The sequence below is a fragment of the Cetorhinus maximus genome, chromosome 16, assembly GCF_964194155.1.
Source record: "Cetorhinus maximus chromosome 16, sCetMax3.hap1.1, whole genome shotgun sequence".
Taxonomy (NCBI): domain Eukaryota; kingdom Metazoa; phylum Chordata; class Chondrichthyes; order Lamniformes; family Cetorhinidae; genus Cetorhinus; species Cetorhinus maximus.
The window spans coordinates 71,010,596-71,037,889 of NC_135894.1; the positions used below are offsets into that span (position 1 = coordinate 71,010,596).

Consider the following 27,294-nt stretch of genomic DNA (forward strand, 5'->3'; position numbering starts at 1 on the left):
TGCTGGCAAAGGACCCTTGATGATTTGCTGCAGTCCATCATATATATAGTACACACTATTCCCACTGTCCATCAGTTGTGGAGAGGGTGAATGCATAGGTTGGTCGATGGGGAGCTTTGTCCTGGATGGTGTCGAGCTTCATCCAGGCAAGTGGATGAGTTCTGTTCACAAAGTGGATAATGAGTGAGGGCATGAGGGCGATGAGAAGGGTGGTTTAAAGTGAGAAGGTTCAACTGTATGTTAGGTGAGCCAGCAGTGGACCAAGACTTTTTGGGATCAGGTTTTTTAACTTGCCCTGAACTTGGTTCACCTCCATTTCCACCTTGGGCCTGAACCCCAGAAGACCCCAACTGCTGGCAGTCTTGAGACACAGGATTAGTCCCGCCTCCCGATTCCCACCTCCAACATGAAAATCCACCCCCCCACTCCCTGAAGTTTCTAACATTTTTGTTTTGTCCAATTGCGCTTTTAATATGACCAGAATGGGACCAGGGCGAACGACATATAGACAAGTTAGCGGTTCCTTTTGTAAAAATTTCCAATCTTAGCACTTATTTTCATAGGCCTTCCTCTATGATAAGATTCAAGAAACATTACAATGATAAAGCAGCATACTTTGGGTTACCAAAGGCCAAACTCTTTCAGATTCATCTCACTATACATGACATATACACTATTCTGGGCAGCACTGGACACAGTAAAATGCTTGAAAAGGGTTTTTTTTTGTACTACATTAATACTCACCAAATCACTCATCAGTACAGTGGTGAGGAAGATTTGGAATTGCTTAATCTTTTCATCAATACTCATTGATGGGTAGAAACCAAGTTTCTGGTATATGTCTAATGAATTATTTCCGGATAGCTCTTCAACATGGTCATTCTCCACCTTAGAAAATACATTGCATCAGAATCAATGAATGTAGCTGTCCTCATTTTTTTCAAGAATAGAGTTTAAGTACTTTCAATACAAAAATAAGTCTTTCAATTCTATCCTGATCTTATGAATTAAAGCCGAATGATCTTGAATGATAGCACAGCATACAACAACCTCGAAACTACAAAGCAATGAACTCTATTGCAGGAGCAACTTGGAATTAAATAGTACCTTTAATAGAAAAAAATATCCCAAGGCATAAAAGCATAATCAGAAAAATAAAATGATGCTGAATAAAAGGAGATAATAGGATGGGGAACTAAAAGCTTAGTCGAAGCAATGGATTTTTAGGAAGGTCTTAGAAGGAGAGAGGGAGCTGGGGCTAGACAGAGAGGTTTAGAAAGGAAATTCCAAATTGTAAGGCCTAGACTGTTGATGGCACAGCCAATAAGCATGGGAAAGTGGGCACGCACAAGGCCAGAGTTGGAGGGACAGAAGATTCTTGGTAAAATTGTAAAGCTGAAGAAATTTACAGAGGTAGGGAGAGGTGATAAGATTTAAATATGAAGGTGAGAATTTTAAACTGAAGTGTTGGCAGATCAAAAGTAGATGGAGGTCTATAAGCATAGGGGTGACAGGTAAATCAGACTTGATCCAGGATTGGACGAGCTGAAGTTTATGGAGGGTAAAAAGTTGTCCAGTGGAGCATTGGGTCACTCAAGTTCAGAGGTGACAAAGGCCTAGTTGAGATCTTGATAGCAGATAGACTGAGGCAGGGCAGAGGCAGGTGATGTTATGAGAGTGGAAAAAGCGGTTGCAATGGAGAGGATAAGTAGTTAGTAAATCAGCAAATCGTCAAGACTTCTGAAAAATGATAAACATTTGAAACATCAACCTGTTATTGTTGTTTCCAGATGTCAACTGACCTAGTCTGTATTTTTTTCATCTTATTTCGCTTTTGAAAAATAAATTTTTGAGAATGAAAAACGGAAAATCTGATCTACCTCTAAAGAAAATGTTTCTTCTTCAACCTCAGGACCCATCTTGATACAGTGTTCTTCTTGAACCGTCACAGCATCAACTTTTACAAAATGTATACAATCTGCAAGACAGAAAAACAGCTCAGTGAAAATCTACTTCAGTTCTACTGTGACAGTAGTTATATTCTTTATGGGCATTGGGAAGTCCCTGAGTAGAACATAACTTCCCCCAAATTTCTTTCTGAAAGATCCTATCCTTCTGAAGGAGGAACTTGGTGCTCAGCCAATTAGCGATTCCTCATGCGAATCTAGATCGTGTGCTGGCAGACCATGTGGGTCATCACAGTTCAGGCTCCATTTTAAAATCTATCTCACTGTCCACACAAGCACTATCCATCAGGTTTGAACAGAAAATGCTGGAAAAACTCAGGTCTGGCAGCATCTGTGGAGGGCGAAACAAAGTTAATGCTTCAAGTCCGTATGACTCTTCTTCAGTCGTATGGACTTGAAACGTTAACTCTGTTTCTCCCTCCACAGAGGCTGCCAGACCTGCTAAATTTTTCCCGCATTTTCTGTTTTTATTTCAGATTTCCGTATCTACAGTATTTTACTTTTATCCATCAGACTTGGCTGCCTTCGCCACTGCTCTGGCTAAAAACAGATAACACAGTATGGAAAATAAACTGTACCAGCGATCTTTCTAATCTCCATGCCACAGAGCATGTACCAACTCTGCCCTCATAGGGCCAAATCTCAGTTGATTCCAATTAAGTAGTTTAGTGACAGGTTTATAATACAAATCTAAATTCTATAAAAAGAAATCCAATTAACTCTATGGAAAGGGAGGAAGGAGGAAGTATGTGGTAAATAAAATTCTAACGTTGCTGTCATGTAATCTGTAGACTGAGTTAGATGAGGTTTCTGGGGAAAAAATAAGCTAAATTGGTGCACAAAAATGCAAATTCACATCTCTAGAGACCATCTAAATTCATTATCAGTGTGCATGCTGTCCATATAACCCCAAGATCCACATGACACTGATAAGCAGCAAAAAGTACATTCACGCAAATCTAAAATCTTCACAAAAACAACCATAGTTTAAATGAGTCGAGTTCCAATCCATTACTACAAACGATAACCTGAGTTAATTACCAGCATTCTCCAGAATATATCATCTTTTATTGTTTATACCTTACATTTTTGTTCTTAAACTAATTAGTATGAGTTGGATCAGAAAAATACTTTAATATCTCAAATGAATTGGGGCTACTGGAAACAAGTATTCTGAATATTGGGTTTCAAGCAATGAGAAGCCATTTATCTGGAATTGAAGAATGAAGGTACAACTACTTAGATCACCTTGTATTTTTTATAGAAAGCAGGTGCTAGTACTGGTCATTCAGTATAGTTTTTAAACCTGCATGGATTTTACATGCAGAATAGAAAAGAGCAGGAAAAATTCCTTAAGACCTTGAATCTAGAATATATGCCAAATTTAAGCCCACACTTTGCAATGTAGGAAGTCTGAGATAGCATTAAACTCCAGCATTAAACTCATGCAGGAGGCTTGAAGAACGCATATTCTAACTGCCACTTCCTGGTTTAAACTTTTGTCTGTCTTAGTAAGGATTCTTTAGCCTGTTTAGTTAAGGGACGCAGGTGGAATTTAGTGCAGCCCACTGTAGTGGGCAAGATGGTGTGTGGGAATGGAGCGGGAGGCCTTTCGTCTGGCTCCCAGTAGCAGGAACGCAGAGCCTCTGGACACACAGGGGAATTTTTCTCATACAGAACAAGGGTGGATTATTTCAGCTTCCTGGCTGGTATCACAATGTTCCAACAACCTAACTGGGGTTTTCAGCTCTGAAGAAGAGTCATACGGACTCAAAACATTGACTCTGTTTCTCTCTCCACAGATGCTGCCAGACCTGCGGAGTTTTTCCAAAATTTTTTGTTTTTATTTCAGATGTTGGAAGTATCCAGAACTGCAATATTGAAATATCCAGTATACAAACTGGCCAACCAGGAGACACAGAGCTGAGGTTTTGTAAATACACAGTGAAAGACACTTTAAGCTTCTATATCACTGCTATAAGCACAGCCCCAATACTATTCAATATCAGGGCACTCATCCCAAACTCAACAATATCCAAGTTATCCTATTTGATTGGGAATGGAGTTTAAAGCCCCATATCAAGTTAATCACAAGATCACCCATTTACATCGCTGCAATAGTGTCCACCCAATTGGTCCCTCTGATCTATAGCTATTTGAAAACCTCATCCACACTTTCACAACTAGACACTCTGCCAGTCACTTCCAACCTGCACAAAATCCATGAACCCTGGACCCCACTAGCCGAAACGCATTCTGTACCAAGTCCTGCCCCTGGTCAACCCAGTTTTATAATCACCCAAACAGATTTCAAAATTACTGTTCTCAAACAATTAGGCACTGAATAGAGGTTTTGGAAACTGCTGTCAAAAAAGCTGTTGACACAGGATCTAACCTCCGCCTACTATCAAATAGCATAGCCCCAACACCATCAGTCATAGTCGTACACACCCTTCTTACTGCTTACCATGGAAAATTTGGGGGTTTTAGTGCTCAAACTTAAGGTAATTAAAAATCCATTTCAGTCTGCTGCCCTACACATGGGATCTTGGACCTGTGTGAACAAGGAAAGCAATATCATGAGCGGAATTTAGTTGTGGCAATGGGTGTCGCCACCGGTTGGAAAACCAGTGTGCGCCCCGTGTTGGCTTGCCACAGGAAGCCTGATGCAATTACAAGGTAAGTAGGCACTTGCTTGGACAGCGTCAGACGTCATATCGGATTAAGCCCCCAGTAGGTGAAAATTTGCTCCACTGGCAGCTCTCCATTATTGGCAGCATCACTGGGTGAGGTGGCCATTGTCAGGAACACACTGGGGCCTTCACCAGGGATCATCGCTGGATTTAGGAAACAGGTTAGTGGAGCAGGAAGGAGATCGCGGGGTGGAGTCACTGACAATATGGGGCGGGAGGGAGGAGAAATGGACCAGGAAGTGGCAATTAGAAGATTTATTTCAATGCAAAATCGTGTACAGAATGCGAAAGTAAGAAAGGGAACTAAAGATATATTTGAGAGAAATGAGAGGGACACAAAGTAAAAAAAAAAGGTCTTATAAAACCTTCAACAATAATTAAAATCTATAGGAATGAGACTCCACACTTATAAAAGTACATTCTCAATGCCAGAGATGTTGTTTGGCAACAAACAGAATTTATCTAATATGCTGTTGAAAATTCACTTGAATGGATAAGCCCTAATTTTTCTTTTTTTTAATTCATTTATGGGATGTGGGCATCACTGGCTAGACCAGCATTTATTGCCCATCCCTAATTGCCCTCAGGAAGATGGTGGTAAGCTGCCTTCTTGTACCGCAGCAGTCCATGTGGTGCAGGTACACCTACATTGCTGTTATGAAGGGAGCTCCAGGATTTTGACCCAGCGACGGTGAAGGTACTGCGATATATTTCCAAGTCAGGATGGTGAGTGGCTTGGAGGGGAACTTCCAGGTGGTGGTGTTCCCATCTATTTGCTGCCCTTGTCCTTCTAGATGGTAGTGGTTGTGTGTTTGGAAGGTGCTGTCTAAGGAGCCTTGGTGAATTCCTGCAGTGCATCTTGTAGATGGTACACACTGCCACGATGGTGCTTTAGTGGTGGAGGGAGTGAATGTTTGTGGATGAGGTGCCAATCAAGCGTGCTGCTTTGTCCTGGATGGTGTCAAGCTTCTTGAGTGTTGTGGGAGCTGTACTCATCCAGGCAAGAGGGGAGTATTCCATCACACTCTTGACTTGTGCCTTTTAGATGGTGGGGAGTCAGGAGGTGAGTTACTCGGCGCAGGATTCCTAGCCTCTGACTTGCTCTTGGAGTCACAGTATTTATATGGCTAGTCCAGTTCAGTTCCTGGTCAATGGTAATCCCCAGGATATTGATAGTGGGGGATTCAGTGATGGTAATGCCATTGAATGTCAAGGGGTGATGGTTAGATTCTCTCTTGTTGGGGATGGTCATTGCCTGACACTCGTGTGGCACAAAAGTTGCTTGCCACTTGTCAGCCCAAGCCTGGACATTATCCAGGTTCTATTGCATTTGGACATGGACTGCTTCAGTATCCGAGGATCACAGAATCACACAGTGCAGAAGAGGCCTTTTGGCCCATCGGGTCTGCACCGACATGTGAGAAACACCTGACCTACCTACCTAATCCCATTTACCAGCACTTGGCCCATAGCCTTGAATGTTATGACGTGCCAAGTGCTTATCCAGGTACTTTTTAAAGGATGTGAGGCACCACCACCCTCCCAGGCAGCGCATTCCAGACCGTCACCACCCTCTGGGTAAAAAGGCTTTTCCTCACATGCCCCCTAAACCTCCTGCCCCTCACTTTGAACTTATGTCCCCTTGTGACTGACCCTTCAACTAAGGGGAACAGCTGCTCCCTATCCACCCTGTCCATGCCCCTCATAATCTTGTACACCTCAATCTGGTCGCCCCTCAGTCTTCTCTGCTCCAATGAAAACAACCCAAGTCTATCCAACCTCTCTTCATAACTTAAATGTTTCATCCCAGGCAACATCTCCTCTGCACCCCCTCCAGTGCAATCACTTCTTTCCTATATTGTGGCGACCAGAATTGCACACAGTACTCCAGCTGTGGCCTCACCAAGGTTCTGTACAACTCCAACATGACCTCCCTACTTTAGTAATCTATGCCTCGATTGATAAAGGCAAGTGTCCCATATGCCTTTTTCACTACCCCACTAACATGCCCCTCCACCTTCAGAGATCTATGGACATGCACGCCAAGGTCCCTTTGTTCCTCAGAACTTCCTAGTGTCATGCTGTTCATTGAATACTTCCTTGTCAAATTACTCCTTCCAAAGTGTATCACCTCACACTTTTCAGGGTTAAATTCCATCTGCCACTTATCTGCCCAATTGGCCATCCCGTCTATATCTTCCTGTAGCCCAAAACACTCAACCTCACTGTTAACCACTCGGCCAATCTTTGTGTCATCTGCAAACTTACTAATCCTACCCCCCCATAGTCATCTATGTCGTTTATATAAATGACAAATAATAGGGGACCCAGCATAGAGACCCCTGTGGTACGCCACTGGACACTGGCTTCCAGTCACTAAAGCATCCTTCTGTCATCACTCACTGTCTCCTACAACTAAGCCAATTTTGAATCCACCTCATCAAATTACCCTGTATCCCATGTGCATTTGCCTTCTTTATAAGTCTCCCATGTGGGACCTTGTCAAAGGCTTTGCTGAAATCCATATAAACTACATCAACTGCACTACCCTCATCTATACACCTGGTCACCTTCTCAAAAAATTCAATCAAATTTGTTAGGCATGACCTCCCTCTGACAAAGCCATGCCGACTATCCCTGATCAAACCTTGCCTCTCCAAGCGGAGATAGATTCTCTCCTTCGCGAATGGTGCTGAACATCGTGCTATCATCAGCAAACATCCCCACTTCTGATAAAAACAAAAGACTACTGCGAATGCTGGAAATCCAAAATAAAAACAGAATTACCTGGAAAAACTCAGCAGTTCTGCTGAAGGGTCATGAGGACTCGAAACGTCAACTCTTTTCTTCTCCGCCGATGCTGCCAGACCTGCTGAGTTTTTCCAGGTAATTCTGTTTTTGTTTTGGATCCCCACTTCTGAACTTATGATGGAAGGAAGGTCATTAATGATGAAGCAGCTGAAGATGGTTGGGCCGAGGACACTATCCTGAGGAACTCCTGCAGTGATGTCCTGGAGCTGAGGTGACTGACCTCCAACAACCACAACCATATTCTTTTGTGTTAAGTATGACTCCAACCAGCGGAGAGTTTTCTCCCTGATTCCCATTGACTCCAGTTTTGCTAGGGCTCCTTGATGCCACACTTGGGTCAAATGTGGCTTTGGTGTCAAGGGAAGTCACTATCGCCTCACCTCGATGATAGTGGTCGTGGGTTTGGCAATGAATAGTGAGTAAGAACCACAACTTTTGTTGCACAGTGGGCAGCCTCTGTGCCAGAAGGTCCGGATTCGAGCCCCACTCCAGGACTTGATGACCAAGGAAGGTTCATTCAACCTGTAAATCCCACCAACCCACACCAATGGCAGGTGGTAAGAGCAGGAGGGATTGCTGAACAGTCATGTGATGGAAAGAACGTTAAGCCTCCACTATCACTATACATAGCTCCAGACTACAATACGCATGTAAAAGTGCATGTTGCCACAGCAACTCGGACTCCCCGCATGAACTGTAATACACCACCACAACTTCAGGCCCCTCGTAAATGAATTCTCAGTCTATCAGCGAGGTACTGGTGTAACAAAGCTTGTGGAAGAGGAGTTCAACTCAGATAGTAAATTCCTGATTTCTGCATTTTACTGTGTAAGTTTGAACGTTGGAAGTTGCTCTCAGATTTGCTCTATAATAACAGTGAGCACCAATAGCCTCACCATTATTCTTACTGCAAAATCCAGGCAAACATGTTTCATTGAAATTCACTGAGGGATAAATGTTAGCCTGGACCCCAGGGAGAACTCCACTCCCCTTCGTTAAACCTCCCTTTCACATACAGTTAAGGGGAAAGACAGAGCCTCAGTTTAACATCTCATCTGCAAGTTAGCGCCTCTGATACCGTAGCACTCTTGCAGTACTGTACCGAAGGGTCAGCCTAGATGCTGTGCACAATCTTTGGTGTGGAACTTGGAACCTTACAACGCAGAGGCAATAATGCTACCAAGTCAAGGCAGGTTCCTAGCACAATACAAACAGGAAGTATTCAGATGAGTCATACAAGATTTTGGGCAGTCTTAAGCTTCACATCTTTTTCTGAACTGGAAAATTTCTTTGTTTCTAATTTCCGCTCTCCCACTCTCCCAGTTTCTGTCGCATCTGAAAAGGTGGTGTTATCTTCCATGCCAATTTTTCCAATACGTCTTCTATTTTTGTCCTCAACCAAGCAATCCCCTCCAGCATGGTTGACACAACCCTCAGCTGTGTCCTTCTCATTGCCTACACTTCTTTCACCCTTACCCTCCCTCACAGGACCACAATAGGATTTCCCTATTTCCCAAACGGCTGGATGGCCTACCCCTGCTCCAAAGTCCTATGTTCTGGGTGCTCACCTGCCACCCCACCAGCTTCCACATTCAACAGATCATTCTTACTCATTTCTGCCATCTCTAGTGTGACACCACCAGCAAATACATCTTCCCCTCTCTTTCAGCATTAACCCTCTGCAACACACTCTTCCACTCTTCAATCGCTCCCAAGAACCCATCTCCTTCCCACGGCAGTGCAGGTTGATGTTCATAGTTGAGTTGTTACTTTAGCTGGAGTGAAGGTCTTGAAAATGCTGAGATTTCTCGGTAGATGTGATAGTTCCTAGAGTTGATTGGCCCAGAGATTGTTTACACAGGCAGGCTTCAAGATGGAACAGGAGAGAAAGGCGCTTAGTTTCTCTTTCAAAATATTGTAGTCAGTTACTTTGCTGCTGAATTAGCTACAGTGGTCAATAGTTTTGCCTGTTGAACCCTCTCTCCCCCTCTTTCTCTGTTGGAATTCTGTGTCTTTGAAGAAGTTTCTGAAAAACAGTTTGAAATTTCTGCTACGTTTTTACCAGAAAGCCAAGATGGCTACTGTATCATGGGACTTCAGTGTTGGGTTAATAAGGGATTGTGGTAATTTAATTAACAGTCTGATGTCTTCTCCCCAATGTGGCTTTTTTTAAGATAGCCAAAGCCTTTAGCTTTGACAAGGCAAATTTGCATTTTCATTGTAGAAGGTATCAGTGAAGTTTTGTTTAATTACCCGATTGAAACCAGTGAGCCAATATCAGAAAAGATATTTTTGCCCTCGAGAGATAACAAATTTCATCCACAAAATGGTCCAGTAGCTCTGAGGAGCTATCTTAAATTCCAGATTTATTTTTAAAGTCTAGATTTTTTAATGTCCCTAAAGATCTATAATACCAATACCATAATGCAGGTACTGTGTCATGACAGTTGTCATGTTCAGTACAAGCATGAGGATGCTGGATATTATGGACTACAAGATCATACTTTGTGAAATTGGCCACAAATCTTTTAAGATGGCTGCAACTTAACATGTGACTGTGGACATTTAAACTGTGGACAGTATTCAATTCTGTGCCGATATTTAAACGTGGACATAAATAAGGGTACTTCACAGCCACCTGTGAAGTTTAAACATCTCATTGCGTAAGGATGAACCAGCACTTGAGGAATATGAAATCTCTGGGCTGTTAGCTCGGAGTGCCATTTTGAACGAAGGAGACTTTTTCAGCTCAAGATGGGACAGAGATAAGAGTGAATAATCATCGTCAACTGCTACTGTATCATGATGGTCTGGACCCAGGAAGTGTTAACCCTACGGTCATGTGATTGAAATTAATGATCAGAGTCTGCAGTAGAATACAACCTGAACAAAGCAATGATGTGTGTGAGAGAAACATCTGAAGTACCAGGAAACATCTGAAACAGCTGAACCATTATAGCTGAACGTCTTCTAATGCATTCAAAATACTGTATTTGTTCCAGCTTTCAAGTCTATCTGAGCTACCCTGGCTATTTGTCTACAAGAGGCTTCACAGCTTCATGAGAATCCTTTGTTTCCGAAAGAACATCGCTCCAACTATTAACAGGCCTGCATTATGACTGAGTCATAAGTTCCATTTTTAGAATTACGGCTTTGAGTAATTTGAGAAGTTGCGTTCAAACATCCAGGGCAAATGTGATCACAAATAGCTTGCGCTTATTTTTAAAAATCACCAAAAAGCCTGCTGCTAGAAGTGATTTACCCCTCGAGGGTAACAAAACACACACGTTACATACAAATATCCTGATTATGGATTCAAAAGGACCACACAAACCCTGTCCATAACACACCACTTTACAAGACTTCCAGGCTCAATATTGAGTTCAGATTTTAACTGCTGCTCCTTTTTAAATCTAGACAGCAGCTGTTGGCAACAATTCTGCTATTTATACCTCCTCTAGATCCAGTTTGTTTCTTTAACTTGTCCCATTATCATCCCATTTTGCCTTGGACCATTATCCCAGTACTTTTCCAGGGTTTGTGACTTATTCCACAGAACATCCAGTGACTTATCAACAACTCCATAGCATACATTCTCTCAGTATGCACTGAAGTAGAAACCCAGGTTACATGCTGAAACTCTGGTGCGCAACTTGAACCTTTCAGATTCTGAGGTGAAAGAAATAGTGACCTTTAAAAAATGATATTTTTTAAGAATTGTATAGTACTCTAATGGGATTAGCTGGCACAGCATTGATTCTTCCTCTCTAGGAAAAAAACTATTCTAAAGAGTCAGGGCCCAAGACAAGGTAGAGATAAAGGTCACAAAGATGGTGCTCCCCACATTGAGGTCACTAGACTCTATAAGCATTCCTGACATGACAGCAGGCATCCTGTCTGGTGCCCTGCGTACCCCTAAATCTAGCAAATGGCCTCCAGCATGAGGTAAATAAAAAGGCGATTTCAAGCCAAGTTATGGATGGGGTGGGGCCCGCGCAGAGGTCACCACGGTGCCATCTAGGGTACCCGTCCTCTATTCATTGGTCAGAAGGGCTTGAATGGGTGATTGACATGGTGTAATTAAAAGTATATTAATGAAGTGCAGGGAGATAGGGAAAGTCCTACTCCCGCAGCTGCTTCCTTCAGATGGAAGATGCCCAGGGAAGAGCGAGGAAGACCGGCGTAAAGAGTTTCTTGACACTTCAGCTAGACAGCAGAATGAAGTTATCACAAGCTACTGAAATCAACACACTCGGGGCCAACCGTCCATTTGCCCTCTGGGATTAGTGAACCGCTTGCAACTGTCACCGGCTGTATTCTTTTCCTCTCTATTTAGCTAATGCATCATATCTAAACTGTTGTTTATTAGTGAACTTAATAAACTTCCTCAAAATTACTTACAAATGTTCAACCGCCTCTCTTACATATCTATGGCTCCTGAACCCAAAATCTTACAGATTGGTGTCAGGAATGGGACCCAAGTAGTTGGGGTGTCAGCAAGTCTTAACTTGTAGTTAAACACACTTCAAGTAGTTATCAAATGAAGCCAGGAGTCACAATGGCATTGGCATATGCTAGGGAAGACAATTTGACTGACTGAGAAAACAGGCACGCTGGGAGCAAGGGGTATCCTGGGAGCTACAGAAGAGTGCAATGGGGGTTACAAGTATATTTTTGATGATAGGCTTTCTAAAGAGATTCAGAAAGACAAATTTAAGGAAAAATAGTCTGGAATAATAAGAAGTACAAAGGAGTTAAGAGAATGGGTAGATATGTTGTAAAAGGGAGGAGGGGATCATTGCTGGGAATGGAAGGCACATGATAGAGCACGTTATACAAGGAAAAATCTAGAGCAAACACTGGAACAAAATGCTGCAAGGATGTTGTAAGGATTTGTTCTGTGTCTCACAGAGAGATCTGGAGGCTTGTGTGGTTGAACATCAAGTGTTTATTTATAAGGAACACATATCTATATACATTGTATTGCCATACTAGATACTATCTCCCTGCTGGATTCTGCTAAGCTCTACCATACTCAGTTCACTATCATGTGACTCTCTACATCATATAGTAGATGGTACTGTCCTCCAGTCCCACATTAATCCTTGCGATGCTGAACACCCTTATACTACACCCCCCTCCCCAAATGTCCTTACCCAAATATATTTGCAATACAAATCCTTCTTTACTTGCTACCCCTTCTCCCCCCACTCAAGTCTCTGACTTTATAAATTCAGACGGTCAGGAGGTTTGGCAATTCTTCCAGATCTCATTCTGGTCACATTAGGAGGAATGGTACGCTCGGTTGCTTTGGGCAGAATGCTATTATTACAAGCTACTGAAATCAACATACTTTGTGCCAACCGTCTCGTTTGTCCTCTGGGATCAATGAACTGCTCTCAACTGTCACGGGGTTGTATACTTTTCCTGTCTGTTTAGCTAATGCATCATATCTAAACATTTGTTCCTTAATAAACTACTGCTAGGATCCCTGATCCCCGCCTCCCTAAATTACTTACAAATTCTGGACTGCCTATCTTAGGTACCCGTGGCTCCCGAATCCAAAATCTTACAGGGACAACAGCGTTACCACTGAGCCAAGCCTAGTATCTTGTACCTACACAGGGAGAAAATATTGATGGGGCCTCTCCAGTGTCAAATACAAATACACCTGCACTGGGGAAAAACGTTGGCAAAATGAGCTAGTACTCTACTCTTGTAAAAATGCAACCATAAGCAAAACCGATCCCATCCACTCAATGCAGGCCCATGAATTCCCGCAAACACCACTTCAAGGTTATCCCACAATCAGCTCTGGAGGGAACTAGAGATCCGAAGGGGCGAACCTTATGGGGTGGGCAGGGTAGAAAACGCAAGTCTTGGGCTGGCCAACCGCCTATAAATAAAGGATGCAGTGATAATACGTTGGGGTGGCCTTAACAAGCTGACAGTGGGACCTCCACCCCTCAGGAAAAGGAAATCCGGCCCTCGAGAGCAGCCGGCCAATCTGATTGGCTGGCTGAGTAGTCTCAGCAGCTTCAGAACTCAGTCGTGGCTATACCTGGGACTACAAGCAGTCCCGAGGAGAAGGAACATGGATGCTGGACTAAAAAGGTGAGTCTGGGTAGGGAATGAGGACACTAGGGAGGGAGGGAGAGAGGGAGGGAGGAAGGGAGGAAGGGGGGGGTGGAGTACTATAGTAATTATACTTTTGGTAAACGTAGGACTGTAGCTTTACAATAATCCTATGTTGTAAGATTACATGATCTGTGTAAACCAATGAGTTAGCAGCGCGGGAACCTCTAGGGTTATATAGTTTGATGCACACATGTAGTTGCTGCTGCTGTCTTGTAAATTAAATTAAATGTGTCCACCAAGAAAAATTGCCTGGAAAATCAACTCTATAACAAACTGGTGATGAGGATAAATCAGATCCGGTACTGTCCCTCATCCAGCGATTGAGATTATCTAAGATAATCAAAAAGAAAGGAAGATATACTCATCCGAGATGCCACAATTTGGCAGAATCAATCCTTTTGAACCAGACACGAACGACTGGTCTCAATATATAGAACGCCTTGTGTTCCACTTTCAAGCCAACAAAATCACGGGGGGGGGGGGGGTTGGAAAGAGGAGAGCAATTCTCCCGAGTATTTGTGGGAGCAAAATCTACAGTTTAATTTATAGCTTGATGGCCCCTAATGCCCCAGATTCAAAAACTTTCAGTGAATTAGTAGACCTCGGTAATGGACATTTCCAACCCAAGCCCTCAGTCATAATGCAGAGTTTAGGTTCAAATGATGGAATAGAGCCCAAGGGGAGAGCATTGCTACCTTCGTGGTGAAATTAAAACATTTTAAAAATTAAAAAAATTTTAATTCCTCTCTAGCCACGGTGGAGGTGCCAGAGGACTGGAGAACAGCTAATGTGGTTCCGCTATTTAAGAAATGTTGTAGAGATAAGCCAGGGAACTAGAGGCCCGTGAGTCTCACATCAGTGATAGGGAAACTATTGGAGAAAATTCTGAAGGAGAGAATCTATCTCCACTTGGAGAGGCAAGGTTTGATCAGGGATAGTCAGCACGGCTTTGTCAGAGGGAGGTCATGCCTAACAAATTTGATTGAATTTTTTGAGGAGGTGACCAGGTGTGTAGATGAGGGTAGTGCAGTTGATGCAGTTTATATGGATTTCAGCAAAGCCTTTGACAAGGTGCCACATGGGAGACTTATAAAGAAGGCAAATGCACATGGGATACAGGGTAATTTGATGAGGTGGATTCAAAATTGGCTTAGTTGTAGGAGACAGAGAGTGATGACAGATCCTTCAACCTTGCTTTAGTGACTGGAAGCCATTGTCCAGTGGCATACCACAGGAATCAGTGCTCAGTCCCCTATTATTCGTCATTTATATAAATGACATAGATGACTATGTGGGGGGTAGGATTAGTAAGTTTGCGGATGACACAAAGATTGGCTGGGTGGTTAACAGTGAGGTTGAGTGTTTTGGGCTACAGGAAGATATAGACGGGATGGCCAATTGGGCAGATAAGTGGCAGATGGAATTTAACCCTGAAAAGTGTGAGGTGATACACTTTGGAAGGAGTAATTTGACAAGGAAGTATTCAATGAACAGCATGACACTAGGAAGTTCTGAGGAACAAAGGGACCTTGGCGTGTGTCTCCATAAATCTCTGAAAGCGGAGGGGCATGTTAGTGGGGTAGTGAAAAAGGCATATGGGACACTTGCCTTTATCAATCGAGGCATAGATTACAAAAGTAGGGAGGTCATGTTGGAATTATATAGAACCTTGGTGAGGCCACAGCTGGAGTATTGTGTGCAGTTCTGGTCGCCACATTATAGGAAGGATTTGATTGCACTGGAGGGGGTGCAGAGGAGATTCACCAGGATGTTGCCTGGGATGAAACATTTAAGTTATGAAGAGAGGTTGGATAGACTTGGGTTGTTTTTGTTGGAGCAGAGAAGACTGAGGGGCAACCTGATCGGGGTGTACAAGATTATGAGAGGTTTGGACAGGGTGGATAGGGAGCAGCTGTTCCCCTTAGTTGAAGGGTCAGTCACGAGGGGACAAAAGTTCAAGGTGAGGGGCAGGAAGTTTAGGGGGGATGTGAGGAAAAACATTTTTACCCAGAGGGTGGTGACGGTCTGGAATGTGCAGCCTGGGAGGGTGGTGGAGGCGGTTGTCTCACATCCTAAAGTACCTGTAAAAAAAGTACCTGGATGAGCACTTGGCACATCAAAACATTCAAGGCTATGGGCCAAGTGCTGGTAAATGGGATTAGATAGGTAGGTCAGGTGTTTCTCACATGTCAAAGCAGACTCGATGTAGAAATATGATGGATTTTATACTGTTTGAGAAGAGGTGGAATGAGATAGAAAGTCAGCTAAGGGGAGATTGACAAAAATGTCATAGACACAAAACAAAAGGGAGTGTTAATGGTAGAGGTAAAGAAGGTGTTGATAGTGACTGGGACTGTGTGTGAGATTCTGTGAACTGAAAACACGGGATGAGCCCTCAAGACGGTATACTATTATGGCATGCATGAGTAGTAGTTCCTTCACAAGGAAGGGAACCACTCTTAGCAGAGCTACACAGTGCCCAGGAATCTTACGAATGAAGACTATAGCACAAAGTTATCTTTGGTGGCCGGGGATGGACGACGATATTGAAAAGGTGGTAAAACACTGTTTGCAATGTCAATAGCTATAAAAGTTGCCGGTGGCAGCCCCATTACGCCCATGGGAGTGGTCTGGTAGATTCTGGGTGACATTGCACAAAGATTACGTCGGTCCTTTACTTGGAACCATGTTTCTACTGCTTATAGATGCTCATTCCAAGTGGTTAGACGTTCACGAGGTAAAATTGCCAACATCAGGCGCTACTATAGAAAAACTATGCCAACGCTTCACCATCCATGGATTGCCAGAGGTGATCGTCTCAGATAATGGTACTGCGTTTACGAGCACTGAGTTTCAACGATTTGTCAGCCTCAGTGGTATCAGCCACATGAAGACTGCAGAGTACCATCCGTCATCTAACAGACTGGCGGAAAGAGCAGTACAAACTTTTAAGGCGGTAATTAAAAATTTCACAGGTGAATTGTTGGAATCTAGACCTGCTTGTTTCCTATTTCACTACAGAACAACCCCCCACACTACGACAGGAGCAACACCTGCAGTATTACTCATGAGGCGCCATCTTCAAACAAGACTAAGCCTGATACTTCCCAAGCTGGAGGGAAGGGTGGAGAAAAGTCAAGGGAACCAAAAAATGGCTCGTGATTTGCATAGTAATGAGCAACAATTAACTGTTGGAGAAGCAGTATGTGTAAGGAATTTCAGTGTAGGACTGAAGTGATTACCTGGCACAGTAAGCTCAGTGACCGGACCATTGTTGTACCATGTGAAAGTGGAGGGCCGGATTACCATAAGCATGTGGATCATTTAAGGAGAAGAGAGATACCCCAACAAAAACATGTTCCACCTGTAACCATTGCTGAACCTGTGGTTCCTGTTGAAGTTGCTCAGCCAAGGATAGACATGCCTGATGTCTCTGTCGGAGTGGACGACACTGAACTGCCTATGCCTAATGAGGTACCTGATGTTAATGCGGTTCCAGAGAATGTGGTTCCTGCAAAAAAAAAAAATCGGAAGTCGTGGAGCTACAACGTTCCACATGGACCTGGAAAGACTGAACTTGTAACTTCATGACCTGTGTAAATAATGTGATGTCCATGAGATAAATATCCTTGTAAATACAAAAAGTACAGAAAAGTTAAATGGGGAGGAACGTAGTAATTATAGTTTTGGTAAACGTAGGACTGTAACTTTAAGGATAATCCAATGTTGCACAATCACATGATCTGTGTAAATCAATGAGTTAGCAGCACGAGGAACTTCTAGGAGAGGGTTCTTCTTTAGTCAGAGTTTGATGTACAGGTAGTTGCTGCTGCTGCTGTCTTGTAAGTAAAGTTAAATGCCAGCTGCACGTATTATTGCGATGGAGGCGGAAACAGTAAGGGGCCCAATAGCCCTAAGGGGTGGCAGGCTAGCTGATGCCTTATCTGCCCACATATTGTTTGGGGATGGGGGATGGGGCAGCAGCAGCAGCTCCAGCTCGGGGCTCAGTGGGACTGGCCAATCCATCCAATGTGACGTGTTCTCTGCCCCTCCCGCAATTACGCCGGCGGCGGCGGCGGGGGCGGGGGGGCCGTAAAATTCAGCCCGAGGTGTTCAAATCGAACAATTATATTGAACTGCATTTCAAGTCGTGTTTATGAGTAGAACCGCCTTTTTTTAAAAAAAAAAACCCCCGCCATATACGCTTTGACATCAGCGCAAGAACCAGCTGGGCTGGAGTTGTGTTGATGTGAAGGGCAGCTTCAAAGCGGAGTGGAGAATCGCCTCGGTATTTAAATCCCTGTCCCTATTTCCGCTAGTGTGTGTGTGTGGGAGGTACATACTCAACTCGCCCACTCTTTATTTAACATCACCGAACAAAGAAGCAACAACTAAAATCAGGAACGTCGGTGGGATTTTATTCCGGGAATGTAGGTTATTGGCTCCGTGCCAAGCGGTTTGCGGTTTGAGAGAGAGACATTTCCGGGCTAACGCGCGTTTAATTCTCGAGCCTAAATAGAGAAAGCAGCGAAGAGGACTATCGTGCGACAGACCCCTGATGCCTGGTGAACTTACCTGTTCCAGCCATGACTATGTATGTTGAGTGAGGCCCTCCTTTCGGGTTTTAATCGGACAATGGGATACCAGCCTCTGCCTTACGTGTCGCAGTGTCGACGTCCCAGTTCCGCACAGGCGCGGCAAGAGCTTAAAAACCGCTTGGGTGTTGACACTGAACACAAGCTCTAGCTTGTGATTTCGAAAAGCGCCAGTTTCGGTTGCTGCCTCAACCCGCCCCTACAACCAGTCACTATCCAATTAAGACGTAATACTACAAACTGAAACCCGCCACCTGCTCGCCCCAACATATCCTCCAAACACCCCTAATATTGAAATTCTGATTTCCATCTTATTGAAGGAAAAAACAGGGCAAGTTAGGTCTCAGAGCAGTCATGATCTCAGTGAATAGAGAGGCTTGGAGGGGCCTACTACTTCTGCTCCTATGTTCCCCGCCAAATAGGCGGAGTTGCGAAGAATTCACCAAACTCGACTGCACTCCTGATTGAATCCACCCATCCTGATTGCCACAAGATCCTGACATCATTCCCTGTGGCCCCCCCCCCCCCCCCCCAAATGAAGCTCTGGGCATAATTGATACCCCACTATGAGTAAGTGGACGAAAATCTAGTCCAAAATTACAGCACGATACTGACTGATCTTCACCCTGAAGGGAACATATTTATCTGACCCTCATTAATTGCTGAAATTTTCAGTAATCCAAGATCCCCATGATCCTGTGAAGGAGGAACATGATTCAAATGGCCTCTGAACAGACAGCTCCAGAAGGAGCTCCTTTATCCTTGGCTACCTGTTGTCCTTTCTCCTCCAAACTCTGCTCTTCCACTGTTCTTAAATTCCCCTGGCACTAATAGTGGGTGGATTTTAACCTGAACTACAAGTTAACTGCAACCCACTGCCACTAAACATCCCTGGCCCATCCCTTGACCATGCCTGCTCTTTGCTTTTCTCAATGAGCACAATGCTCGATCCTCAAGTTTTGCTTCCAAATTCCTACGCTTTTACATTAGACTGTACTGTGCTGCAGCGTCACTGATCTGCTGTACAGCTGTTTAAATTTTAAAGTAACTTTGTCTAGCCTACAGCCCAACCCCCATTACTGCTGTTATTTGCTGTGCCAGTGACTTGCATAGGCTTGTTAGCTTCAGCTACAGTCTGACCCATTTTTTTGAAAATGTTTTCACAAGATGTGCGCATCGCTGACGAGGCCAGCATTTATTGCCCATCCCTAATCGCCCGTGAGAAGGTGGTAGTGAGCTGCCTTCTTGAACCACCACAGTCCATGTGTTGTAGGAACACCCACAATGCTGTTGGGAAGTGAGTTCCAGGATTTTGACCCAGTGACAGTTAAGGAACAGCAATATAGTTCCAAGTCAGGATGGTGTATGATTTGAAGGGGAACTTGTAAGTGGGGGTGTTCTGATGTGGGTTTGGAAGGTGCTGTTGTAGGAGCCTTGTTGAGTCGCTGCACTGCATCTTGTAGATGGTCCACATTGCTGCCACTGCGTCAGTGGTGGAGTGAGTGAATGTTGAAGGTGGTGGATGTGGTGCCAATCAAGCGGGCTGCTTTGTTCTGGAGGGTGTTAAGCTTCTTGAGTGTTTTTGGAGCTGCACTCATCTAGGCAAGTGGAGAGCATTCCATCACACTCCTGACTTGTGCCTTATAGATGGTAGACAAGCTTTGGGGAGTCAGAGATGATTTACTCTCTGCAAAATTCCCAGCCTCTGACCTGTTCTTGTAGCTGCAGTATTTATATGGCTGGTCTGGGTCAGTTTCTGTCAATGGTAAACCTCGGATTTGGTAATGGGGGATTCAGCGATGTCATTGAATGTTAAGGGGCGATGGTTAGATTCTCTCTTGTCGGAGATGGTCATTGCCTGACACTTGTGTGGCGCGAATGTTACTTGCCACTTATCAACCCAAGCCTGGAAATTGTCCAGGTCTTGCTGCATATGAACACAGACCACTTCAGTATCTGAGGTGTTGTGAATGGTGCTAAACATTGTGCAATCATCTGCGAACATCCTCACTTCTGATCCTATGATGGAGGGAAGTTCATTGATGAAACATCGAAGATGGTTGGGCCTAGGACACTACGCTGAGGAACTCCTGCAATGTCCCAGTACTGAGATGATTGACCTCCAGCAACCACAACCATCTTCCTTTGTGCTAGGTATGACTCCAATCAGATGAGGGTTTTTCCCCTGATTCCCACTGACTCCAGTTTTTCCAGGGCTCCTTGATGCCACACTCGGTCAAATGCGGCCTTTCCTCACTTCTTGAGGTCATCTCTTTTGTCCATGTTAGGACCAAGGCTATAATGAGGTCAGGAGCTGAGTGGCCCTGGTGGAACCCAAACTGAGCATCAGTGAACAGGTTATTGCTGAGTAAGTGCTGCTTGATAGCAGTGTCGACGACAATTTCCATCACTTTGCTGATGATCAAGAATAGTGGTTGGCCGGGTTGGACTTGTCCTGTGTTTTGTGGACAGGACATACCTGGGCAATTTTCCACATTGCCGGGTAGGTGCCAGTGTTGTAGCTGTACTGGAACAGCTTTGCTAGGGCCGTGGCTAGTTCTGGAGCACAAGTATTCAGTACTATTGCCGGAATGTTGTCAGGGCCCATAGCCTTTGTAGCATCCAGTGCCTTCAGCCATTTTTTGATATCACGCGGAGTGAATCAAATTGGCTGAAGACTGGCATCTGTGATGCTGGGGACTTCAGGAGGAGGCCAAGATGGATCATCCACTTGGCACTTCTGGCTGAAGGTGGTTGCAAATGCTTCAGCCTTGTCTTTTGCACTGATGTGCTAGACTCCCCTATAATTGAGGATGGGGATATTTGTTTAGCCTCTTCCTCCAGTGAGTTGTTTAATTGTCCACCATCATTCATGACTGGATGTGGCAGGACTGCAGAGCTTACATCTGATCCGTTGGTTGTGGAATCGCTTAGACCTGTCAATCGAATGCTGCTTTCGCCATCTGGCATGCAAGTAGTCTTGTGTTATAGCTTTACCAGGTTGGCACCTCATTTTTAGGTATGCCTGGTGCTGTTTCTGGCATGCCCTCCTGCATTCTTCATTGTACCAGGGTTGATCCCCCAGCTTGATCGTAATGGTAGAGTGGGGGATATGCCAGGTTACAGATTGTGGTTGAGTACAGTTCTGCTACTGATGATGGCTCACAGCAGCTCATGGGTGCCCAGTTTTGAATTGCTAGATCTGTTCGAAATCTATCCCATTTAGCATGTTGGTGGTGTCACACAACACGATGGGGAGTATCCTCAATGTGGAAATGGGCCCTGGTCAGAACTTCATTCTCCCAAGGCCATAGTCCCTTTCTTTGCCACTTCTGGAACTTATGGTTAGGGTGACCAGACAGTCCCGGATTCTCATGAAACACCCCGGGCTCCTGAGAATTTCCTCAAAAGCATTCAAGTGTCCCAGTTTTCAGCTTTTCTCTCTTTGGATAACCTTTAAGCTATACCAATGGGAACAAGGCAGTGGCAAAATGCCAAAGGAACCAGAATGCAAACCGAGAAGATACAGCAGGAATGGGAGGATCCCAGGGAACCACCCCCTGCCAGGCTTGTACTCCAGGAGCTCTCAAAAGAAAAGTCCAGCTACTCTCCCGGATGTGCTGTTGACAGCGTCTCTTAGCAACCGTGAACTCGTGATGGTAGGGGATGTGCGGCAAGTGGTGCTGCTCCAGGTAAAAGTGCTCAATAAGGGGGCCAGGAGCAAACAGCTCAGTACTACACTGGGGTGAGGCACAATCACATAGCCTCTCATATTCCCTTGATGTGAAACTCAATATCACCAGGAAAGGTAGTCAATGTGTGCTGATTTTTACTTTTGAAAATCTGGTCAGCCTACTTATGCTGTCCTCCAATTTCACCACTATCTTTTTGCCCTGTGGTTGCTTCTGTACCTTGTATAAAGCACCACATTGCTCCACATTCCCACGGAAATACTCCAGCAGTGTGTCCTCCATTACACTAATCTTCAAATAATTTTTGGCTCACTCACCCTCCACACCTGTCTCCAAACCTGGGCAACAGTTTGTTGATGCAGCATGTCAACTCCACCCTATCTACATTTATCCCACCATAGAACCTCTGACTTTAACTCCGACTCTCTCCTATTGTCTCCTGTCTAGTCCCCATTTATAGCCAGCATAAAAGTATCCTAATCCTGACACACAACCCAGGTTATGCTGATCATTGAGTTCGATGAGGAAAGACAGGAGGAGGCTCCAGTGGAGCGTTACTGTTGCATAGACTGATTGGACTGAATGGCCTGTTTCTGCTCATTTTGCTTGCTGCTTCGGACCTGAGCCCATCGCTTTCACTTTCTTCTCCCCCTTTTCTCTTTATTATTTATCCTTCCTCGATACCTCTCCCCTGTCGTCTTTCCTCTTTTCATTTCTCTCCTCTTGGGTACTCTGCCCTTTTAAATCCCTATCCCAACTCTTCAGCACTTCTCCCCTTCCTCCTCTCCTGTCCCAAACCTGACTCCCTTTTGGAGTTCTGTTGAAGGGTCATGAGGACTTGAAACATGGACTCTTTTCTTCTCCACCGATGCTGCCAGACCTGCTGAGTTTCTCCAGGTAATTCTGTTTTTGTTTTGGATTTCCAGCATCTGCAGTAGTTTTTTGTTTTTATCCCTTTTGGATAAGCCTGCTACTTCCCTCCTTACCTGCATTCTCTGAAGGACCCATCAAGGAAACGCACCATAGCTTCCTTACAAACAGAAACCCGACTGTGCCATTCTGCTCCTTTGCTAAAAACTTTCTACCCAGGGGCACCCACAGGGTCCTCATCTTTCCTACTATCACTCAACCTTCCCAATACTGGACTCTGGCAGTGGATCAGCTATTAGCACCCATCCATACATTTCCCTCCGGAATGTCTGTTCACTTATGAACAAAGCCCTTGCCGTCCATGAACTGCATGTGGATGATTACATTGACATCATGGCTTTAATGGAAACCTGGCTGGGGGTGATGATACCTTCTCCCGGCCATATGTTCCAGCACTTGCCCAGCCCAAACTGTGGCAGCAGCAGTGTACCTTTTATCACCAAATCACACCCTGCTCTGCTCCCCTCAGCCTCTGGCACATTCTTTTCCTTTGAGCATTTCACCTTGTTCCATGTGTCTCATCTCTCCATTAAATTCTTGTACCCTACCACCTGCCCATGTATCATGACAGTTTGTGCACCAAGATATCTTCGCTCCTTTCCTGCCACAGCCCCTGCACCAAGCAGATTCTCATCCTCGATGATTTGGATCTCCATCTAAAATCATCCTGTACTCTCCCCTGAGTTCACCCCTATCCTGTCTTATTCTCTCCCTCCATGGGAGTACAAGGCCACTTAATATGACAAAGTTAATGGGATGACCGTGAAAATCCCTTTCAATGGCTTCTCTTCCTGTTCCCAACCTTTACCTGTCAAGTCCCCCACGGATCTATCCTTGCCTCTTTCTATTTCTCATTGATATGCTGCCCTTCAATGACATCATCTGAAACCAGAACATAAGACCATAAGACGCAGGAGCAGAAGGCGGCCATTGGGCCCCAAGGGCCCATTGAGTCTGCTCCGCCATTCAATGAGATCATGGCTGATCTGATAATCCTCAACTCTACTTTCCTGCCTTTTCCCCATAACCCTTGATTCCCTTACTGATTAAAATCTCAGTCTTGAAAATACTTAATGACCTAGCCTCTACAACCCGTTGCGGTAAAGAATTCCACAGATTCACTACCCTCTGGGAGGTAGCGGTCCCATTAGTATGTTGATGACACTCAGCTCTACTCACTACTCTCTTGACCCCCCCCTACTGTCTCTAAATTGTCACACTGCTTGTTTACATCAAGTACTGAATGCGCAGAAATTCCCTCCAATTAATTATTGGGAAGGCCAAAGCAATTGTCTTTGGTGCCCGTTACAAATATTGTTCCTTAGCTACAGACTTCAGTCCTCTCCCTGTGAACTGCCTGAGACTGAACTAGACCATTGGCAACCTTGGTGCCATATTTGTCCCAGAGTGAGCTTCAGACCATGTATTCACTCCACTACAACGACCAGCTACTTCCACAACTGTAAAACCCCCACCTTTGCCCTTGCTTCAGTTCACCTGCTGCTGAAACCCTCAATTATGTCTTTGTTACCTCTAGACTTCATTATTCCAATGCATTCCTGGCTGTCCTCCAACATTCTACTCTCTGTAAACGTGAGATCATCCAATAGGGAAAGCAAATGGAATGTTGGCCTTTATTTCAAAAGGAATGGAGTATAAAAATAGGGAAGTCTTGCTAAAACTATACAAGGCACTAGTTAGGCCACACCTAGAATAATCTGTGAACAGTTTTGGTCCCCTTATCTAACAAAACATATACTAGCATTGGAGGCAGTCCAGAGAAGGTTCACTAGGTTGATCCTGGGTATGGCGGGATTTTCTTATGAGGAGAGGTTGTGTAGGTTGGGCCTGTACTCATTGGAGTTTAGAAGAATGAGAGGCAACCTTATTGAAACATATAAGATTCTTAGGGGGTTAGATAGGGTGGATGCTGAGAAGTTGTTTCCTCTTGTGGGAGAGTCTAGGACCAGAGGGTATAATCTCAGTGAGGGATCACCCGTTTAAGACAGAGATGAAGAAGAATTTCTTCTCTCAGAGGGTAGTGAATCTGTGGAATTCTTTACTGCAGAGGGCTGCAGAGGCTGGTTCATTAAGTATATTCAAGGTGGAGATAGACAGATTTTTAATGAGTAAGGGAATCAAGGGTTACAGGGAAAAGGCAGGAAAGTGGAGTTGAGGATTATCAGATCAGCCATGATTTTATCGAATGGCAGAGCAGAGTTGATGGGTCGAATGACCTACTTCTGCTTTTACTTATGATCTTAGAACTCTGCTGCCTGTGCCCTAACTCATGCTAAGTCCCATTCACCCATTACGCTTGTGCTTGTGACCTACACTGGCTCCTGGTTGAGCAGTACCTCAATTTTACAAATCTCATCCAAATCCCTCCATGCTCTTGCCCCTCTGTATCTCCATAACCTGCACCAACCCTTATACCCCTGCAAGATATCTAAGCTCCTCCATTTCTGGTTTCTAGCACATCCCCAATTGTAATTGATCTGCCGTTAGTGCCCATGCCTTCAGCTGTTGAAGATGAAAGCTCTAGAATTCCTCCCCTGAACCTCTGTCTCTTTGCCTCTTTCATTGTTTAAGATATTCCTTTAAACCAATCTCTTTAACCAAGCTTTTGATCATCTGCCCTAATATCTCCTTGTGTGGCTCAGTGCCAAATGCTGTTTATAATACTCCTGTGAAGCCTTTGGGACATTAAAAGTGCTACCTAAATGCAAGTTGTTGGTGTTGAAATGAAAGACAGGGAACTGCTGCCTGAAAACCCAGGGATCGGTGTTTGGGACCCCCGCTCTCCCTGATATATATTAATGAACTAGACCTTGGTGTACAGGGAACAATTTCAAAATTTGCTGATGATACAAAACTTGGAAGTATTGTGAACTTTAAGGAGGATAATGTAGAACTTGAAAAGAATGTAAACAGCTTGGTGGAATGGGCAGATGAGTGGCAGACGAAATATAATGCAGAGAAGTGTGAAGTAATTTACTTGGGTAGGAAGAATGCAGAGAGACAATATAAAATAAAGGGTACAATTTTGAAATGGGTGCAAGAGCAGAGGGACCTGGGTGTATATGTGCATAAATCATTGAAGGTGGCATGACATATTGAGAATGTGGTTAATAAAGCATACAGCATCCTGGGCTTTATCAATAGGGTCATAGAATACAAAAGCAAGGAACTTATGTTAAACTTGTATAAAACACTGGTTCGGCCTAACTTAAGTATTGTGTTCCGTTCTGGGTGCCACACTTTAGGATAGATGGGAAGGCATTAGAGAGAGTGCGGAAAAGATTCATGAGAATGGTCCCAGGGATGAGAAGCTTCGGTTACATAGATCGATTGGAGAAGTTAGGAATATTTTCCTTGGAGAAGAGAAAGTTGAGAGGGGATTTAATAGAGGTATTCAAAATCATGAGGGGTTTGGACATAGTAGATAAAGAGAAACTGTTCCAATCGGTAGAAGGATTGAGAACCAGAGGGCACGTACACTTTTAAGGTAATTGGCAAAAGAAATAAGGTGACATGAGGAAAAACTATTTCACACAGTGAGTGATTAGGATCTGGAATGCATTGTCCAAGAGTGCGGTGGAGGTGGGTTCAGTGGAAGCATTCAAGAGGGAATTGGGTTATTCTCTGAAAAGGAAGAATGTGCAGGGAGGGTTAGGTGGGGAAGTGGCACTACTGAATTGCTCCTTTGGACAGCCAGCACAGATATAAAGGGCCGAAAGGCCACCTTCTGTGCCGTAACAATTCTATGGTTCTTTGAAAACACAAGAGAAGTGGGTTTACTTGATTAAACTGAATCTTTTCCAATTGAGCCAGATTTTCGTCAAGGGGAAGTTTTTTGTTCATTATTTGGTAGCAGGTCCAGGTTTCATTTCAAGCAACTTGGATGAACTCAGGGAAGTCTGTAACGGCCAAGACTGAATAACCAAAACCACACCCAGCCTGAGTTGCCACGTAGCCAACTACCATTGCTGAGAATGTCATTTCGCTAAGTAATGTACGTGATTGCGAACTAAAACAGGAAAGCTTGTGATATTACCTTAAAATAGAACTCCAGCTTGGCCCAGTTGTTTCACAAGTTTTACTGGTTTTTCCTTCTGGATGTTTCTACTCGTTTAATCATCCGTTTTAAGACATTATAGAAGTTAATTCTGACAGAAGAGGCCACATATATTAAAACCTAAATCGGAAATATACTTCCGCGATGCTGTTATGTTTAATGTCCGGACTTCCCCATTACTTGGTGGTATGTCTTTCCCTGTGGTGTATTCCGGTGGTTAAAATAAACAGATTGGTGCAGTGGCATTAAATATTAGACCAACAGGAGCAGGCTAAACTACAGATTATCACAGAACTAGCCTCCCTAATCACTGCGCCACACGGAACCAAGCAACGCAAAGAACAATCAACAATACCACTGGGAAACTTTGACGTAAACCACACAGGGAGT

The 27,294-nt window shown here is 44.2% G+C and overlaps 1 protein-coding gene across 8 annotated transcripts in view; it reads right to left on the reverse strand.

Annotated features, from left to right (window-relative positions):
• LOC144691685 (E3 ubiquitin-protein ligase DZIP3-like) overlaps positions 1–26,978 on the reverse strand; it is a 113,258-nt gene extending 86,280 nt beyond the window's left edge. For 6 of the 8 annotated variants that reach the window (XM_078560024.1, XM_078560023.1, XM_078560022.1 and 3 more), the window contains exons 1-3: positions 18,185–18,297; positions 1,881–1,978; positions 745–888 (exon numbers count right to left, since the gene is read on the reverse strand). In XM_078560024.1, coding sequence (XP_078416150.1) covers positions 745–888; positions 1,881–1,978; positions 18,185–18,197 — 255 coding nt within the window. In that variant the 5' untranslated portion in view covers positions 18,198–18,297. Of the gene's footprint in view, positions 1–744; positions 889–1,880; positions 1,979–4,434; positions 4,500–18,184; positions 18,298–26,883 lie in introns of those variants that run through there. The other 2 variants (XM_078560020.1, XM_078560021.1) reach the window with 2 other exon arrangements.
• Positions 26,979–27,294: the final 316 nt, after the last annotated feature.